This window comes from Zonotrichia leucophrys, chromosome 5 (genome assembly GCF_028769735.1).
Source record: "Zonotrichia leucophrys gambelii isolate GWCS_2022_RI chromosome 5, RI_Zleu_2.0, whole genome shotgun sequence".
Lineage (NCBI taxonomy): Eukaryota > Metazoa > Chordata > Aves > Passeriformes > Passerellidae > Zonotrichia > Zonotrichia leucophrys.
The window spans coordinates 58,399,990-58,420,880 of NC_088175.1; the positions used below are offsets into that span (position 1 = coordinate 58,399,990).

General features: G+C 45.5%; 1 protein-coding gene across 1 annotated transcript in view; it reads right to left on the reverse strand.

The window, feature by feature from the left end:
* The window catches only part of TMEM260 (transmembrane protein 260), a 33,633-nt gene extending 21,175 nt beyond the window's left edge, over positions 1 to 12,458 (reverse strand). Inside the window, exons 1-3 of the mRNA XM_064715867.1 lie at positions 12,274 to 12,458; positions 7,072 to 7,103; positions 6,144 to 6,292 (exon numbers count right to left, since the gene is read on the reverse strand). Coding sequence (XP_064571937.1) covers positions 6,144 to 6,292; positions 7,072 to 7,103; positions 12,274 to 12,430 — 338 coding nt within the window. The 5' untranslated portion in view covers positions 12,431 to 12,458. The remainder of the gene's footprint in view (positions 1 to 6,143; positions 6,293 to 7,071; positions 7,104 to 12,273) is intronic.
* Between the last annotated feature and the right edge of the window lie 8,433 nt (positions 12,459 to 20,891).

The window sequence follows — 20,891 nt, forward strand, 5'->3', positions numbered from 1 at the left end:
TCACACATGTCCTCCTGGACTGGACAGTTGGGACACCACCTCTGAAGGATATTGTCTCTGCCCATTCCTTTGGAAATGTGGACCTGTGAAGGTCACCAGCACATGCAAGAGGCATCTTGCATCCCATCCCTTGTGTCCTGGGGCCAAGTCACCTTGGATCCTCTTGCTGGGAGGATCAAACTGCTCTGGGATGGCAGCAAGGACCTCCATGGGTCCATTGGACACCAGGGATGGGAAGAGCCCCCTGTGACAACTCGTCAGGGGAGTGAGGAATGAGACATCCCAACCTCACCCCTTGCATGCTCCAGGATGTCCACCACCACTGGAGCAGAGCCTGCCTGCAGCAGTCCCTTGCCAAGGAAGTTTGGTATTTAAATTCAACACTTCCATGCCAAGCTATTCAAGACCAGCTCAATGAGTGGAACAGCTCATGACAGATCTATAAAATGCACACAGGGCTGCACTGCTTTAAGAAATATCACCCCATACTCACATTTGAGTTGTACAAACTGTGCTTCCAGCCATTACAAATGAGAAATTCTCTCCTGGTGTCTTTGCAAGTGCAAAGGGTGTATTAGTTCAACCCATTATTTGATTCACAATCCTTGGAAAATAGATACACCTTTATCCCAGGCTCCTGTAATAACCAGCGCCTGCTTCCAGCAGCCAAAAAACCCCAACCCGCAGTAGGAGCCGACTTGAGCTATTTAAATGTTTTATAAGTTGGCTTTTTTTTTTTTTTGGATAATTGCAGAAACTTTTCCTAATCTGACATTTGTTAAAACCCCTTATTAGAAATTATGCAGCCGCAGAAAAAAAAAAATAAAAAAGAAAGAAAAAAAAAGGAGCGGGGGGGGGGGGGGGTGAAAAGGAAGGAGTTGAGGGGGGGAAAAAAAATAGAATAAAATATAAAATAAAATAAAAATGAGCTGGCTTCACAATTACCAAGTCAGCCCATGCAGCCCTTCGCTATTGTACGAGTGGCATAAACCCCCCGGCGGCCTATCAGCTCCCTGGCAGGCAGGGGGCTGCGCTATTCAAAGCGAGAGATACAAGCTGCAGGGCAAAAACCTGGCAGCTCCCATCTGACCCCCCAATCCCCGGCTGGTGACAGCTCCAAGCTCCATGGCAAATTAGCCCTTCTCACATTACAATTGCAGGAGACAGATTCCATTAGCGGTATCTGAAATTGAGTGGAGAGCTGCTCCGTTATCAGACTTGACTCATAAGCGCCGCTATTAATCAGAGCTATGATAGCATTTATATATTTCAAGCTATCTGCCGCCGCTGTGATATTCTGCTACAAAGGGTTGATGGGACTTAGGGAAGGGAACAATGGAGCTTTCTGGGAAAAGCAGAGTAAATCAAGAAAGTCTGTGACTTCCGCACATTCTGAAGGGATTGCGGTTTACATAAATTTTCTCCCAATTGGAGATTGAGCTCTTCCTCATCTTACACATGGGATTTAGTTGTCACTCAATGGTAACAGCTGTGAAAAGGTGAAGCGGCCCACCGCTCAGAATATTGCCTCCGCTTTTAAAGCAATTAACCCATGAACAGGAGGATACCTGGTGATATCAAAGGGATTAAGCCAGGCAGTGCATTATTAACATTTCCTTGAACTAATTCTAACTCTGACTAGCTGTCAGAAAAGACTCTTCAGTCTTTAAAAAAAAAAAAAAAAAAAGAGTTTTTTTGCCCTGCTTTTTCTTCCCCCCCCCCTCCCCCCCACCCTTTTCAAAATGAAGCAGAGTTACTGCAGCCTCGTGTGCCTACTTTAGAGCCAAATGCAAATGAACAGATTTGGCAGCGTCTTCAAACAGACTGAACTCAGCGCCGGTTTATTCTGGGGACAAGAGGGAAAAAAATAAAAATAGATATGTGATCAATTAGCCAGAGGTCACAGCAGATTTTCTAAAAGCAAATTAGTTCCTAAGTGCATTCCTTTCTTCTCTCCCACCTAAAACTTTGTAACTACTCCTCACTAAGCACAGCTGCTTCCCAAATGCCCGAGACGTTCCTGCTGTGCTACAACAGAGATAATCTACGATAATCTGTAATCTGGAAAAATCCAAACACGCCCTCTAAGGAGATTCCTCCTTCCCCAAAGCCCAATTTCTGCATTTCCCACTCTGGCTGAGCAGGCACTGACTCCTCTCTCATCCCTCCAGCTTCCCCAAGTCATGTCCACAAAAAAAGGGGTCAAACTGTTCTCAGGGATGAATTCTGCTCTGGCAAACCCATGTACCCAGGGACACAGAGCATTTCCTCACTCACCAGGGAGCACACAACTTTTCCCAGCACTGGGCAGTTTTAAGGGAGCATCAGCCATGGGGTCCCTCTGGGATGGCCTGAAGGTCACTGATCCTCCTGGTCCTCCTTAGGGACCTTCCCACAGGAGCTCCAGGACACACACCCTGGGAGCCAGAAAGCTCAGTGCCATCAAGAGGGTCAAGTGGCACTTCCAAAACATCCCTATGATTTCAAAAGGATGGAATCATTTCGATGATTTCATTATCCAACACACCTAGTTCTCCTTTTTGCTGGCAGTGGGAGAAGAGCTGGCTCTGGGTTTTATATACACTCACAGTTTGTTGCCTGGAAGGTTTAGTGGGCAGGGAATACACATACATATAAATATATGTTTGTATAATGTATTAGTACCAAAGTTAATATAATACCCAGAACAGCAAACCAAATGCATGTGAATTGCTTAATTTAATGCAACATCTTCCCCCTTTTGAAAACCCTGCATCCAACTCAGCCAAAATAAAGCTGGCAAAAACTTCCTACAAATACCTGGGCAATGACACCATTTACTCTACTACTGCCTCTGCAATAAAACAGCTTTATGTGCTCAGAAACTCCAAAACAGCCAAACTATGAAAGGTACAGACCGAAAAAAAAAATGCACTCAGAGCAGGGGAAAGCTTCCTATTTCTCTTTGCAGCAGAGAACGCAAAGAATGCATCCCCTGTGCAGAAAATGACACTTTGGCAATCATATTATAAGAAGATAATTGGTTTACTTTGTAAACTTGCTATGCTTTGCCTCCCACAGTAAAACAAATAAATAGTTGTTTAAAGAAACAATCCTACAGCCGCGCTCGCTGAGTCCTAAAAACATAAAGCATCTCCCCCCTCCTTCAAAGCAAAGATGAATTATTTGCCTCAGTTACAAGCAGTCCGAGAAAACTCTTTGTAAATGGCATTTTACGATAATTACAAGCAATTTATTAAGACTGTGCAGAGGGGGGGTGAAAAAATCCACACTTGAGAAGTAACTCAAAGGAGAAACGGCTCGTTCAGCGATAGTCTGGATTACTGACAAAAAGCCTTTCTGCATCAATGTGCTGCCACATAATTTCACTTTGAGAACAACAATCCAGGCTTAAAAAAAATAATGTAATTAAAGGAGTAATATCATATATTATAACACAATAAAATTAACAAACAGACGTGATGTGGCGGCCGCTTCCTCTTGACCCCAGCGCGGAGCATCCCGCCAGCCATCACCTGGCAAAGGAGAAATCTGCTCAAGGAATAAATTCCACCCTAATCCCACACGTGCCACAACATCCCAAACACCACAGAGGGAAGGAACCACGACTCTTCTCCTTAAGCAATAAAATCATCCCGACCTGCTGAGGAATAAACTCCGGGAAATGACTCAAACAAAAAGAATCAACGGGGAAATTAATTTAAAAGAAAAGAATTTAAAAAGGGAGAAATTTACTGTATGGGGATGCTGGGAGGGAGGGAGGGAGGGAGGCACGGGGTGTGAGGGTAAACAGCAGCGCTGCCCGGCTGGCGGGGAGAAAAGAAAGGTTTTAGAGGTTAAGTTCAGGTCAGACGACAAATGAAATCGTAACAACCCAACTGACATTGTATAATGTCTTCTTCACTGGATCAATAGGGCAGCGTCAGCCCCATTTCCATAGAGATGGCTTCCTCCCCGCTGGAGGGTGGCTATTGTTTGAGCAGGCAGATTTGCCACTTGAACCGTGTTGCTCCCGAAGGATGTGTACTTCATCAATTATTTGTACTCCTAACATCTACATATTTTCATATTAACATCCACGTTTCACACGGCAGGAGGAGCAGGTGCTGATTCTGCCACTGGTACCTCGTAGGGGTCACCCCGCCAGATAATTTTATTTAAACACAAAAATAAGAGGGGATTTGATAGACCCGTTTAGTCCCTTTGTGAGGACGGACAAGCCCGGTTTAAAACACACCACATCAACCCCAGACAGCAACAGCTTCAAGCAGACAGTGCCAGTGAATACTTTCTAATATTTTTCTTTTAAAAAATAATTTTTAAAACGCAGTAATTTTTCTTTTTTTTTTTTTTGCCAGATCAGTGTTCCAAAAAATAAACCAGTTTTAAGGTGCTTGAAATGAAAAATGTAACACTGTAATTTGGAAATAGAACTGACCTTACAATTATTTAAAAAAAAACCAAAACAATCACTGTTAGGCTGAATAATTGATCCTGTCAGCATCTGCGAAATAATTTCTGTAAGTCTTAATAGTTTTTATCATCTCTCACTTGCACGTTTTCCGTTCCTTCATGCAAATTCTGAATTTGACAGAAGCACCGTCTTCCAAATCCAATTAAACACCAACAAAACACCTAAACCTTCAGAAGTGCTGAAATAATTCCCAAAATAATTCTCAAATTTAGCCTGTCATTTCTCTCCTGTATCCTTATTTCTCAAAGGAAACGATTGCACCATTTCCAGAGCAGAAAGCGGGCGCCCAAGGAACTGTCACACACAAACTAAAAACTGGGGAAGATCTTCCAAACAACTGCAATAATGGGAATAATCATCATTAAAAAAGAAATCAGAACTAAATACAGAAAACCTTTAGCAGCTCCTTGCAGGAGTTTTTAACAGAATAGTTGTGCTCTGATGCTGCACTGAGCGCTGTGCACGGGAGGGCAGCGCCACTTCCAGCTCCCCAAATAGGCTGTGAAATACAGGATATTAAATTAAATAATGTTGACTTAATTACATGTATTACCCACCAGTGAAAGCAATCACTTTAAATGCCTACAGAAATATTTAGGAACTACTCAAGCAATTCCAGTAGGTGTGCTTTGGAGCTGATGCTACGTGTGAGGCGATGTGCAAAAAAGCAACTCCTCTTCAGCAGAGAAATATGGACCCTGTGGAACAAAGTTTAAGCGAGCTCAAGGCTTGCTTAATCTCAGAATCTGCCCCCCACCACCTCCCCATTTATTCCTGCTTTTATTTCTAGGTTGCTGGGAAGGTTTCCCTGAAGGGTGGCTCTGGAAACGGGTGGGAGAAAAGGGCTTTTGTCAAAATAATCCCGGTCGGGAATCGCCCCGTCTCATCCCGGAGCGCCCCGATACCACTCGCAGCCTCAAAACGTGCCCTATTTTCCCTGCAAAAAGAACATCAGAAATTGTTTATACGGGTTGCCATAATCCTCTCAAATATGGGTCAGGCTGAGGTTAAGAGCAGCCAGAACTTGCACATCAAAGACGAGCAGGGTTAACAAAAACCCCACAACCACGTGAGCATCCCGATTGTCCTCCCAAGGTTAGAGGTGCGGAGAGGAGGCTCCGGACATCCCTCCCCCCCGAGCCCGGAGCTGCTCCAGGGAAAAGCAGGGATGCTCTCCCTGCTCCTTGGGTACCACGGGCAGGCAACTGCCCATCCACCTCCGCCGGGAGCTGCAATTAAACCAAGTTCACGGTTTCCCGATAGGTGAAGCTCATCCTGTTAATTTAAACAGACCATCTGCATCTTTCGAGAACGACAAACTTCATTAGTTCTGGTTAGTTAAACCGAGCGGTGATTTGTGATAATGAGCCTGAACAACCTGTCACGGCTGGGCAAGGGAAAGGGCGCACTTTTTATTATTGCTATTATTATTATTTAACAGAAAAGAAAAGGGTGGGGGGAAAAATAAAAAGAGGGGGGAGGCTTTTGTGCGGGAAAGAAGGTCAAATTCAGATTAAGTTGCTGTTAGGTTAATCAGAGGAACTAATTAGGGAAGGGGGGGGAATGCTGGTCCGAAGGCCAGCAGGGAGCAGAGGGAGCCTTCGGGAATGTCCCGAGCCGCCAGGGAAGCACCACAAAGCCAAGGAAAAAGCAACCCCGAGGACTTTACCTGAAAACCGTGCAAAAAAGCAAAGAGGCAGCAGCTGCTCCCACCAAGCCGCAGAGGAGATTGACTCGGAAGGCAGGGGAGCCGCCGGGCAGCTCCGTGGCCACTTTGGCCAGCAGCGTGAACAGGGGGTAGCCAGGAGGGTGGGCGACCTAGGGACAGAGGGACATGGGGTTGGAAATGGGGGAGAGGCTGGGAAGGGGAGCAGGGCAGCCCTGAGCAGCTCCGCTCCCTGAGCCACCCTCAGAGCTCATCCCAAATCCCCATAACCATCCCAAACCCTGATACCCATCCCAAACCCTGGTACCCATCCCAACCCCACCAAGGTTTTTTCCTCAGTGGATCTGGCTCCACGCCTCGCCCATAATAATGAGGCGGTGAGGAAAAGGAGGTGCCACGTTTCATTAGCGTGCCTTAAAGGGCTCCTTGTTTGGGTTCACAGTATATTAGGGTCATTCAAAAGGCTGTTGTTTTTTTTTTCTTTCCCCCTTTTTTTTTGTTTTTTTTTTTTTTTAAAGCAGCTTCTCAACTATTTTATTGGTTAGCAAGTTGAAAGACCACACTGCTATCGGATTACCACCGCGCTGACAGTCCTAAGGTCTTGCCTAAAGGGATCATGCACCATAATAAAGTTTATTAAATAATAAAACTTATTAAAATTGTTAACCCGATTTATTTTATTCTCCCCAGCTTATACAAAATTTGGGTTGATAATAAGCCAGCTACTGTATATACAGTAAAGCCTTTGCTTTATAATTTAGTTTAATTGGATTTAAAACTTGAAGTAAATTGTCGCGTGCTGTACTTATAAGTTAGTAAAAACTGTGGTTTGAAAATAAATTAATCTACTTTACTCCATGCTTAATTAAACTTCCTTAATTCCTAAAACTGTTAATGAGAGCATTGATTAAACAATAAAACTAATACTTACTCCAAGCTCATATGCGGCTGTGATCAGCTCCCCTGTGAAAAAATAATGTAAAACCAATAATTACTATTAGGAAATGACACTCCTCCAAAGTTTTCAAAATCCAAATGCTTGCATTGGGGTTTTGCATTAATTTGACTGGATAAAACTGTAAATCTGTGGAGATTTAACAGCATGAAATTTTCTAAGAATATTTTCTCCCTCTGATGTCATTGCACAAAATATCTTTTGTATGTTTTTCGTGAGACTTTTATGAACAGATAAGTGAAAATATAGGTAGGATCGGGGAAAGAATGGCCTGAGACACTCAAAATGCAGACATTTGTGTGTGTGTATTTTTAATTTAAAACCATCTGACTCAATAACTTTCAAGCACTACACTTTGCAACGCTTAAGCTGCATTGTCTGTTCAACAACCCAGTTGTTTGTCATAAAAAAAATTATAGAAACCAACACAAAACCAGAGCTTTACAGCTTTTAAAGAGGAAAAACATAATCACTGATTGTGCAAATCTGCATCCATTTATCTGGGAAGGTTGCTCTCCCTTGATGCTAAAGCAATTCTGCTTCACAAGTAATTCTTCTACCTGTCAGTGGATGCTGCACCCAGCTTCCAATAGAAACAACATTAAGATTTTGCATTTTGTTTGTATTTTATGCCAGGACAAATAACTGCCACAAAAAGACCCACGTTAGCAGAATAGTTGGCATTTTTAGAGCATTTGACACTGGAGCATTTTGCAGCAAACTGAACAACCTACACCAAATATATTCAATGAGAACAACGCATTCAGGGAGACACAAAATTAAAAATTTACAGCTGGTTTTCCTTCTTTCCTTCAAATTTCATAATCCAATTTTACTGGTCCTAATAATTTTGCAAGCACCAAGGTCATGGCAGCATTGTTAGATGGGAAAGACACAAATGAAGGGCGCTGGTGGCTTTAAATGCTAAATTAACAATATTTTAAATTTCTGTACAGTCACGTCCTCACCATGCCATGCAAAGGGGGGCAGGGGGGATTGTACAAATGGCACCTTTAAATCCTGACACCAGGATTTAAAGTAAAATGCAGTAAATGCTGCATTTTAAAATGAAGATTCAACCCATTACTGCTGGTGGCAACTTCTGCAGAATTAGAGCTGTTGGCTGGCAATGACTGGAGCCAAACCTGCAATTTACTGCACCAAAACCTCTCAGACATGGAGTTTCCTGCTATTCTTATTTTAGGAAAATTTCATCCTACTGCAAAACAGCCCCCAAAAAGTGGATGCAATGGGAAAACCATCCATCCCAATTCTGAGCCCTTCAGAGTTCAGCAGCTCCAACATTTCCAGGGCTGGGAAGGGATAAATCCTCCTGCACACAGCAAAGGATGGTGACAATAAAGGAAACCCTAAATTTGGCACTGGGGGGGTTCCCCAGTGTGCAGCAGCTGGTGATGCCCATCATCCACCACATCCCAGGCATGCTGCTCCACTAAAATCCTCCTGGGATGCAGCAGTACATGCATCTAAAAAAGCAAAAATTTAACTTCGTTCACATTGCTGTGACGTTTATATCAAGGGGAAGAATAACCCCAAAAAAACACAGCCACAAATCAACCAGGAAGCAGCAAAAATAATATAAATAACCCACTGGTGGAAGCCACCACCAAGCTTTGAAATACAACAGCGAAACGTTGCCTTGTAAGAATTAAGAAAAAACAAAAAGAGCTGCAAAAGATCAGCTCACAGGCTGCAGGCTTGTTGAATTTCAGTGGGAAAATCAAAATAAGTACATAACAGGCACTACTTTGGATAAGGTTAATTCTCCACCTCCCACCCACACACCTGAGCATCCTCCATGGGCTGGAGGAGTGAGGAGCACTGATATTAAATAACAAAACACAGAGGAAGAACTGCAGCACCCCCAAACTTTTCAATGTGCTGTGAGACAGAATGACCTCTGGCATCTTCAAGCACCGGCTCAAACTGAAATGTTTATTCCCTCCAACTCCACAGGAACAGGAGCTGGACTTGATGATCATTGTAGGTCCCTTTTAATTCAGAATATTCAGTGATTCCTGATGTAAACAAGTTTCTGACTCCCCCATAAAGGTGTTCAGGCAACAGCCCAATGCTGCCTGAACTCTGATTTATACCCAGCAAGTTTGGGAGCTGATGTTTGAAACATCACAGTGAACATTTGGCTGGTTTCTTTTTTTTTTTAACTTTATTTGATCCCTTTTTAAGCTGTTTTAACATCTGTGGATGTTTCTGAATTATAATTCCATCTCCCTCTATTATTCTATCATTCATTTCTTCATTCTAACACTAAGTAACACGAGCAAGCTGCCAGAGAGAGAAATACCAACTGCCTTAGATATTTTTGGATTACTGCAAACTTTGGGAACAATTAAAAAGATACAGATAGTTCAAAAATAAAATAAAATAAAAATAAAATAATGAAAGATAATAAAAGAATTTATAAAATAAAATAAAATAATAAAAATTAAAATAAAATTATAAAAATAAAATAAAATAAAATAAAATAAAATAAAATAAAATAAAATAAAATAAAATATATAAAATTAAATTAAAAAATACTAGGCTCCCTGCCTGGAAGCAGATAGAGCAAATCCTTTAGCAGTTCTTCACAAGTAGCCTCAGTGCTTTTGGTGGCACAAGTTTCAGGCACAGGCAAATCAGCAGGGCCATGCACAGATACTCCAGCTGAGGAATTCCAGGCTCAATCCATGAGAAACCAGGGGAATAATGCCCAAAAAAGTCCTGACACGGTGATGGGACACGATGCTGGCTGGAACAGGCACAAGGGGACAGCAGGGATGAGCCTGTGTCTGCCCAGCCCCAGTGAACACATGGAAGGCAGGCAGCAAATTAAAAAAAAAACTCAAAAAAATAAAGAAATAAGGAAAGACAAGGAGTGAGGTCACAGGGCTGGTCAGGGGACTCCGTCCTGAGGGATTTCCTTTCCACAATAACCTGGGGAAAGTGGGGTGAACCCATGTGCTGTTGGGCTGCTTGCTCTGTCTACTGGGATAATTCATATCAAACAAAAAACCAAATCCCAGATCCAGCCAGGGCATCACCAGGAGAACCTGCATCCCTCTCTGCAAAGGCTGCTCATGCCTATTTGCATCCCAGAGGGAGAATCCAGGCTCAAACACAATTAAGAGCCAGGTTCCTGAGGCTTCGTGCAGCATGAACAGTTCAGAGCACAGGATGCTTTCCACAGACCAAAAAAAAGGCAAAAATTATAATAAAAAGCAAAATGGTAACAATTATAAATATATCAATCATCACACATTAATTAATACACCCAGAAGGAGCAAACCCAGCCCTTTTAGAAACTTGGGAGCAGAAGCAAAATGCATCAGGGTGCATATGGCCAGCCTGGCCAGTGCCTCTCTCCACACATCCTGAGCCTGTAAAATACATGAAACCATTAAAATGTCATTTATTTAGAAGGATTTTCATGCACAGCTTGGATTTGAAAGCACTGGTGACCAGGAGGCACAGCATTAAACAGAACCACTGAACTGTTCTGGGATGACACAGAAAGAAAGAATCCTGGGCACTTGTTCCATGAAATAAAAATCATCAACATATTCCCAAGAGAAACCAAGCCCTCCCATCTCCAACCCACACAGGCAAAACCAGAGTATTTTTAAAACAAGAACAGGTTAAATCAGTAAAAGCAGAGCAGGAGCAAACAGGAGAACTCTGTCCCCCTGTGGGATCAGCAGGGCCAAACACCAAAATTCAGACAGGCTGGCACTGCCAGGAAGCTGCACCTGCAGAGAGGCAGCTCCAAAGATTTCCCTGCTGCAAAATCCCGACACAGCACAGCTGGCAGCATGGCACAGCTGTCCCCTAAAGCCACCAGCTGTCCCCTGTCTAAATCCTTCTCTGAAAGGCTCAAATATGGGCAAACCATTATGGGGGGCTCAAGGGCACCAGCCCAGGGGGGTCCTTGCTGTGCTGACCCCACTGGGCCATTGCACACCCCAAAGCAGGGAGTCCCTGCTGCACCCACCTGTGGGGAGCTTTAAATGCACCAACCCCAATGGGGTGAGCACCCCAATAGTGGCTGCACTGCATGAGGGGCTACAGGGACCTAATGGGGACCCAAAATATACCAATGGGACCAGCAACCCCATGGGGTGACAGCAATGCACCTGTCCCTATAGGATGACAGGCAATCACCTTAATGGTTTGGGTGACAGCAACCCCTGCAGTGACACTAATGCCCCAGTCCCTGTAGGATAACAGCAACCATATGGGGGACAACGAATATCAGAAATATTCTATAGGATGAGCATTCTTATGGGATGACAGCCAATCTAATGGGGTGACAGCAATGCTCCAGTCCCTACAGGATAACAGCAACCATATAGGGTGACAATGAAGTACCAGCCCCTATAGGATGAACATTCCTATGGGATGACAGCCAATCTAATGGGGTGACAGCAATGCACCAGCCCCTCTGGGGTGAACAGCCCTACAGGGGTGAGAGCCATGCACCAGTCACCCTATGGGGTGAAGTACCAGCCCCTATAGGATAAACATCCTTATGGGGTGACAGTGAAGTACCAGCCCTTATAGGATGAGCATCCTTATGGGGTGACAGCAACCCCCTGCAGTGACACTAATGCCCCAGCCCCTATAGGATAACAGCAACCATATGGGGTGACAATGAAATACCAGCCCCTATAGGATGAGCATTCCTATGGGATGACAGCCAACCTAATGGGGTGACAGCAATGCACCAGCCCCTCTGGGGTGAACAGCCCTACAGGGGTGAGAGCCAGTCACCCTACAGAGTGACAGCAATGCACCCATCCCTATAGGATGAGCATTTTTATAGGGTGGCAGTGAAGAACCAGCGCCTATAGGATGAGCATCCCTGTGGGATGGCAGCAAGCCGATGGGGTGACACCAAGGCACCAGTCGCTCTGGAGTGAGCAGCTCTCTGTGGTGACAACCCAGTGAGGCGACACCGATCCTCCAGGGATGACACCAACGCACCGGCTCCTTCGGACAGACCAACCCTACACGGGTGACACTGACGCACGACCTCCCGTGGGGTGACAGCAGCCCGGTGGGGTGACAGGGATGTCCCGGTCCCTGAGGGCTCGGTCCCCGCCACCCACCGGCATGCACCGGCCGCTCCGGGCCGAGGGTCCCCACCCGGTACATTACCCGCATCCCCGCCGGGCAGGGCGGGCGGCAGCGTGGCCGTGTAGAGAGCAGCCACGGCAGCGCCCAGGGCCCCGGCAGCGGCTCCTCCCGCCCCATTCCCGATCCCGTTTCCGATCCCGGTGCCGGTGCCGGTGCCGACCCCGGGCCCCGCGCCCATGTGCGCCGCCACCTTCCGGGTTCGGGCGGGCTGTACCATCCACCGCCCCGCGGGGGAGCATCCCTGTCCCGCTCGCCTTCCCTCTCTCCCCAAAGCCCCTTCAGGGACTTCTCTCAGTACAGATCTCAGATAGAGAAGAGAGAAAGCCGAAAACCCAGTGAGGCTATTCAGCGCCGCCTCCCGCTCTCTTCCATCCTCCCCCGCGGAGAAGAGTTGGTACAGCTGGAGAGGGCGTGGCGGAGGGTGAGTACGGCCGGGCGAACGGGCGGGACCAAGGCGCTCTGGGGGGGACGGGCCGAAACCACCGCGGAGATGCGGGGGGAGGAGGGGACCGGTGCGCGTCCTGCCTTTACCTTGCTCCTGGGATCGTCCCTTCAGGACGAGGTTTTTTAAGGATCAGTTTTTTAAGGATCAGCTCCTTCTGGCCTCTCTCACACACATCAAAACCCTCCTCGGACAGTGCTGGCTGCACCCCCTCCACCACAGCCCCAGTGTGCCCATACACAAATAATAAAGATTTAACCCCTGGTTGGGGTGGCACAAGATGCTGGGGAAGGGAAAGATTGAAGGTGTCAGCACACAGATTATTAAAAGCGGTGATTCCCGCTGTGGGAAGCAGTTAAGGAAGGCAAATAGCATCCCGAGACCTATCGATAGAGGACTAAAACACATCCGTGGAAATCATTATGGGATTGTACCAAAGAGCGGCGAGGCCGTACCTGCAGAATTGAGACAGATTAAAGAGAGGCTTTTGAATACAAATGAAAAAAGGTATAGGAGAGGGTAACGAGGATAATAAACAGCCTTATGGATTAGATCTAAGTGGAGACGTTAGAAAATTAGGTTTGCATTTATTAAGGATTAAGGGCTGACACAACGGAGGGAATGTGTGTGGTGTTCTGGGGATGGAGAAGGGTCCTGCTGAAACAGCAGCAAAAAAACCCCTGGAAGGTGAAACCAAGGGAGGCATTCAGGGAATTCCGAGGTTCCCAGCACAGCAGGGACATCAACCTGCTGGAGGGAATCCTGAGGAGGCCACCAAGATGATTTGAGGGATGGAGCCCCTCTACTGTGGGGCAAGGCTGGGAGAGCTGGGGATGTTTAAAGGAGGCTTTGGGGTGTCCTCATTGGGGCCCTCCAGTACCTGAAGGGGCTCCAAGGAGCTAGAGAGGGACTTTTTACAGGAGCATGGAGTGATAGGACAACAGGGAATGGCTTCAAACTAGAAGAGAGTAGGTTTAGATGGGATATTGGGAAGGAATTCTTCCCTGTGAGGGCGGTGAGGCCCTGGCGCAGGGTGCCCACAGAAGCTGTGGCTACCTCTGGATCCCTGGAAGTATTGATCCCTTGAATGTTCTTCAAGAACGCAACACATTCTTGAAGAAATGTTCCCATTTAGTTTTTTGACATCTGTTGTACTTTAGAGGTGCTTAGTGCTCCATGCATGAAATGGGCTGTCACAGAGTGGGCTCAGCAGCCTGGCTTTCCCAAGAGATTCCTAGGAAAGTTGTTCAGCCTGGAGAAGATTCCAGGGAGACCTTAGAGACTCTTCCAAAACCTAATAGTTCTCCAAGAGAGATGAGGAGAGATTTGGACAAGGGCCTGGAGTGATAGGACAAGGGGGAATGGCTTCCCACTGCCAGAGGGCAGGGTTAGGTGGGATATTGGAAGGAATTCCTGGCTGTGAGGGTGGTGAGGCCCTGGCACAGGGTGCCCAGAGAAGCTGTGGCTGCCCCAAGATCCTAGAAATGTTCCAGGCCAGGTTGGAGCAGTCTGGGATAGTTAAAGGTGTCCCTGCTATGGCAGGGGTGGAATGTGATGGGTTTTGAGGTCCCTTCCAACCCAAGCCATCGATGATTTTATTAATTTAGACAAGTTCTGTGCACTCAACTGGGCTGTAGAGAAAAGCTGAAGTTTTGACCCACTCAGAAGTCACTGGTGGAGGGTATGAGCACCACCTGGGCCCAGCAGCTGCCTCCCATCCCAAAGGGAACCTCCCAGCTCCATGGTGACCCAGAGCTTCCAGGACCCAACTCCTTGGCAGGATTCTGCCCTCGTTGGCTGAGCACCATCAGGGAGAGGAAAAAGACACGTTCCAATCCTCCTCCAGCCATTGTCACTATGGAAATGAGCGGGGTCATTGTTCCCGTGCCCGTTGGGGCTCCTAAAATGTAATTTTAGCAGCAAAGTGCGCAGCCTGTTTGTGAAAGCAGGCTGGTGGCGAGGCTCTTTATCCGGAGCGTGGCTTTTTTCTTTGCCGTATTTTTCCTTCTTTGTGTTTCCCTTGGAAAAGGCATCCAAAGACAAATGTGAGCCGTGGCTGATTACAATTATATTGATGGGGGAGGTAGCAATTTACGGGCAAATATCGAAACGTGGAAGAATGGCTGGTAATAATAGGGTGAGGGCAAACTGTTCTTTAATTGTCCTGCAAGTTGTTTCATATCTTTGTCATGCAGAAGCTGGAAGTTTTAGGGTGCCAGTGACAAAGTACTTTGCTGTAATGTGGTAGGGCAGGCTCACAGCAGCCTTTATCTTACTGAATAACTACCACCATTTCAAAGGCTGGGATTACAGGCACACTTTATGTTGAAAAGGGGAATTTACATGTTTCTTCTGTAAGCAGAAATCTATTAATTCGTGAGATTTGCCTCCCCTTTCTTCATCAGCCATGACCCAGGGGTTTGACCAAGACAGGAAGGACATGCAAGCCTCCTTTTTTTGTTGTTTTTTAGAGACAGGTAAGATATTTTGGGGCGTTTTCACCCACGCTCTGGAAACAGGGAGTTGTCCAAACCCAAGTTAGATTCACCTCACCACAGAGCTGCCCTCCAGGCTTTCTCAAATCTTTGAGTATGTGCTCAACAGCAATTAAAAAAAAAATTACTTAGAAAAAAACACCCAAACCACTGGGGCAAGTGGAAAGCCTTTGAAAGACGGCCTCGTGCTACACAGAGTGATTTATTTCTAAAAAATCCTTGGAACTTGTAGCACGAGAGCATACTCTAGTGGCAACCGAGCAAAGAAAGTGCTCTGGTTTGTGCAGTGTCTTGATGATAAGACACCTCCCACCTTTCTTCGAGAGGCTTTTCCTCTCCTATCTCCTCCAGCTCCACGCTCAGTGCTCAACCCGACAGGAAATACCCAAGGCAGGCAGAGAAAATAAACAGGAACTGCTAGAAGTAATTTTAAAAACACAGCTTGGGAATGTATCTCCCAAAAATTACTGTGTACTTAGAGAGTTGTCTTTTTAACCAGGCTCTGTTGCAGATTTTCTCCTGAGAGACACAGTTTAGAGGAGGCAGCAGATAGGAAAAGGGAGAATAATACTTAAAGCAAATTCTATTCACCCATGGCAGTGTCATTACAAACTTGAATGAGCACAGTTATTGCAAATAAATAAAAACAATAGACCAGAACCAGTTTTACATAAGAAAATACTGAAATACTGTTCAATTAGTCCTAAGCTTTAGTTAAACCTTTTCTTTTGCCCATCAGGTGATAAGGTTAATACAGAAAGCACTCAACTGCTGTACTCATGTAACAACAGTCAGCACCCATTTAATGAACTTACACGTACACACATTTAGCAAAGCCTCAATATTGTCAGCACTGGGCTGGCACGGAATTTTAATGGCAAAGTAGCCAGCCCAGGCTTCATTCTGAACAATATCCCCATGCAAGGAGAGCAGGTCCTCGTGGGGACCACCAACAATACAAAGAAGCACAGCTCCTATATTTAAACAAGAATTTTGGCAGAATTTCCACTGGCGATGTATGGCCGCCTGCAAAGCATGAGAAAGGAGGTTATGCTGCTTTTATTTGTTCTTAAGTTGATGAATAAGCTGCTTTTTATGACTTGTTTGTTGAGGGGGGAAAGACCAGGCTCCCAAATCCCAGTTACAGCAACGTGGCTGCAGTGGATGTTGTGCAGAAGGAGTTTCCAAGGGGAATAAAGTGGAATAAAAGCACACCCGGTCCTGGGAGCATCTTGTTGTCCCTGGACATGTGTTGGAATCCCGGATGCTGGGAATTTTAGACTTCCTGTGCTGAAGGGCACAGACCCGCAAGAAAATACTATATTTGACCTGAGGCCATGAAGAAGGTTTCCAAAATTGATTGATAGCACCGGGATTATGGGTGTGTATTTTGATTAGAAGTGTGTAATATCACTGGGTGGAAAACTTAGAGTTTAAGGTTTTAGAATATGGCAATATATATGGGGCAACATGGAGATTTTAGGGCAGTGGCTGGTTGTTCTTCTTCACCTTCTTCTTCCTTTTTCTTCATGGGTTTGGGTGGTATTTTTTAATTGGACAGAAAAGTCTGCATTACGGACTTGGAGTGATTAGTTATTGGGTTAAAAGTGAAAATAATTTAGGTGTCATTTCTTACTTGGATAGTTTAGTCTTAAAAGACCTTGTAGAGAAAGATAGTGAGCCATTTTGTAGCTTGTTAGTAGAATGCTGTAGAACTCACAACTTGTAATACAGATAAGAAATAATAAATGTCTGAGCCTGAACACAAAATATCATCTCGAGAGCTTCAGTCCTGACCTTGACAGGTAGAAAAAAAGAAGCCAAAAACCATCAGACATGGGGTTCTCTCTGCCCCATCCTGCAAAATCACATTTTCAAGGTAGATCCAGCCATCAAGGACATGCCTGCATGTGGCTGGTCACCCAGAGCACTGGGGAAGCTCTGTGCTGGTTCCTTGTGTTCTCCCTGGCCATCCAAGGACCCAGATTCATGTACATCCACCAGGAAACACTCAGTGCCTTGTGAACCCCTCAAAATTCAAAAGAAAGGTGAAGATATACCAGGTGAGAAGGGGTCAGAGAAGAACAGGGACTCAGTTCTACAGAAAAACAGACTTAGTTCCACTGCTGCCAGGACAGCTTGTTCTTTGTTTCAAAGCTCATCTTCATTTTATTCCCCAAATAGGAAAGTGGACTAAACAAATTTCCTCATGTTTTTATTTCAATTTTTAATTTTAATTTCCCCATTTCTTATTTCCCACAGTTTTGCACCTTGTCAGAAAGGCTTTATTGACTTGTAGAAGACTCCAATCTCTTCCTGCACCAGTTTCAGTGGTCTCCCAGCTGATTTTCTGTCACACTGAGCAGTCACAGATCCCACTGTCTCAGCTGGTTTCCCCAGAATTCTGACAGTCATCTCTGTGTTTTCACACCTGATTTCCTTGAACTAATATTATTTATTTATCCCCATGCCTTATTGGAAATGCCTGATCTCCACCACCACCTCCCAGATCATCTTCTCTGTCTGCTGCATCACTTGAGGGCCTTGCTCCCTTCATCCCTATTACTCTCAGTAAGTGTTTGGAAAAAGGGAACATTTTTTACTCATTTACACATTTTCATCCATATTTTAATTACAGGTGTAGAACATCAATTTCTAGCCCATACCCTGGCGGCCAAATTCACAGCCTGGCCCATGAAATGCCCACACACAGCACATGGTTGAAAATCTGTACCAGCAGTTCAGGGTTTAAAACTCTCATTTCTTCATCTGTGCTCATAGCTCCAGTGAAACTCATCAAGGAACTCATTTAGGTAAGAATTTTTCACATTCCATCAATCCTCTCTGTTTTGTTCCCATTTCTTTAAGTCAGAATTGTGTCAGCTGAGGATCATGCTCAGGGAATTTGCACAAAGGATGTCAAATAGGACAGGAATTGTACCCTCCAAAATTTCTCTCTGTACCTGGTTTAACCTGTATTTTCCTGCCTGGCCCCTCCATATCTTTGTTGTGTTCCTCCATTAAACAAATCCTTGGTGCTGCTTCTTTATTCCAGCTGGAAATTGATGCAGCTCCAGAGTCAGCTCCAAAACCTGTGTTCTCCTACAGGGTTTTTGTATTAATCTCTGGTAAGACTGTGGTAATATTCTGGTAATAATAATTTTGGTAAGATTGTGATAGGAACCTTTTCTCCTCCCCCTGTTCTGCATGGATGAGGTCACAGACAACGGCTGTGGTGTGTTGATATGTGGCCAAAATGAACTTGTGGAGATGCTGAGCAGCAGGTAGTATTGGAATGGAGGAGAGGTGGTGGGCTTGCCCCATCCCTTGAATTGTTCCAGGCCAGGCTGGACAGGGCTTGGAGCAACCTGGGATAGTGGAAGGTGTCCCTGCCATGGCAGGGGTGGAATGAGATGGGATTTAAGGTCCCTTCCAACCCAAACCATTGTGGGATTCTGTAATTCCCATTTCCCTGTATCCAAGCAGCCCTGCTGATGGAGCTGTGCCATCATGCAGGACGTGCCATTTTGTGGAAAGCTCACATTGCCTGGAGAGCTCCAATGCAATAAATCCAATTTTTGGAGGGAAGAGATTTGGGAGGTCAACCCCTGGATAGGATTTTGAGTTAGGCTGAGTGGGCTGGTTTGTTTTTCCCTGGCTGATCCCTGGGTCAGTCCTAGTTCCTGTCCCAGGGGGTGACAGTCCCAAAGCTGCTGTTTTTATTACAAAGGAACATAACACAATATCCTTCTTTTACCCTTACAATAATTGGCTGAACCATTTAAGCATAAACCTCACCAAAAATTCAGGCTGGGACAGTGGGATTCTCCATAGCCTCAAAAAACAACCCAAACCTCAGGCATGTTTCCTTCAGCATGCTGGTGGCTGGCAGGAGCATGTCCCAGCTCAGCAGCATTCCCAGAGCTCATGTGGAATTTTACCCTCCATGCATCAAGGATCTCCTGAGTCCTGAATCATCCATCAAATCTCCTGAAAGGGCTCCATGCCCTGGTTTCAAGGTCTGCACAGGTCCTGCAGCTGTTCTCCTTAGAGGTCAGGAAGCACAAAAACAGAATCAGGATACTTTGGCTCCATCTCCCATTTCCTGTGGAAGGCCAGGCTAGGAAACAGATTAAATGGATTACATTAAATCCAGATTAAATCCTGGCGTATTCCCAGACCTGGCTTTGCCCCTTCACATCACCAGTTGCTCAGCACCCATGTGGCCAGAGCACTCCATGGGAAATCCATGCCCAAACCAGCTGCCTTGTGGGAGATGTTGTGGGAAGGACCCCAAAATCTTCATGGAATGGTTTGGGTTGGAAGAGACCTTAAAGCCCATCTTATTCCACACATCATTTCCCACTAAGCCAAATTGTTCCAAATCCCATCCCATAAAGAGACAAATCTTCCAATCTGGTACTGCCCAATCATGGATTTGAGGTAAAATCAGCCTTCCCTGAGCATCTCTTTAACACCAAATGCTGACAATCACAAGAAAACAACATTTAACATAAAGCCAAGGGCAGTTTCTATAGGACAGTGCCTGAAGTTGCCACAGCTTCTAATTTAGCAGCCTCAGACTTCTCTTCCTCTGCTTTCTGTCATCTGGCATTTGCAGGCTCCTCTCAAGGCACAAGGACAAAAATGCATCTCATTTTTCAAAGGCCAGAACTGCTGGTGCAGAAAATAGCAAAGTGCAAGGGGCTGAGCTCTGCTTCTGCCTCCACTGGGATAAATCCAGCTTCCCTCGCTGCCTTCAGCTGCCTTACTCCCCTTTTGGTGTAACCCAAAGCAGAATTTGCCTCTTGATGTTTTTCCATGGCATTAAGGCGTTTAAGGAAAATCCTACAAAAAGATTTAGGCGCAAACAAAATCTCCTGCTTTCCACAAATCTGCCTGAACTTACACTGCTAAAGGAAGCACAGGGGAACTGAAGCCTCTTGCAGGGGACAGGGGACTCTCCAGCAGGGTCAGCTGTGCATATATTTACACATGATATTAGCAGGAAAAAAAGGCAAAATGGGTGTAAAATGACCCAAGGTGGTCCAAATGTTCTGTGCTATCATTTCTGCTGGAGTCAAAGGCCTTGTGGGCTGGGGCCTTGATAAGCCTGGTGAGCTAATGAGCAACAGCTTAATCAGCACAGATAATTCTTCTGCAATACAGGAGGCAATTGAAGCCTTTTTTCCTGTTTTCTAGGAACCTTGTGGATTTTTTCCACTGGTAAATATGAGATAATGCTGTACGACTTGACCTTCCCAAACAAAGCTTTTGCAGAATTATATCCACTGGTATTCATGAATATCAGTTTATCTGAGCTGGGTTTTTGTCCCCTGTAGCTGACCAACTGGAAAAGACACCAGGAAAACTAAGAAAAACCTTAAATTTCATTTTCTTTAAATTTCATTTGATTTCTCTACAAATGGATGAAATCCATTGGGTGCTGAGTTCAAGGAGTCACTCCAAGCATGGAGATATCTGTGGGGTCTCATCTCTTACCTATCCAGAAATGACCAGTTTATTCCAGTTGGAAACTGATGCAGCTCCAAAGTCAGCTCCAGAAATGCCCCAGCTCTGCAGCTCTTTTGGGGAAGGAAGTTTCCAGCTGAACACCACGAGCTCTGCACAACCCATCCTTTCACCTGGCACTTCATGCCCCTGTGCTGGCCAAAACCACACCTGTGAGAGGCTGCCAGGAG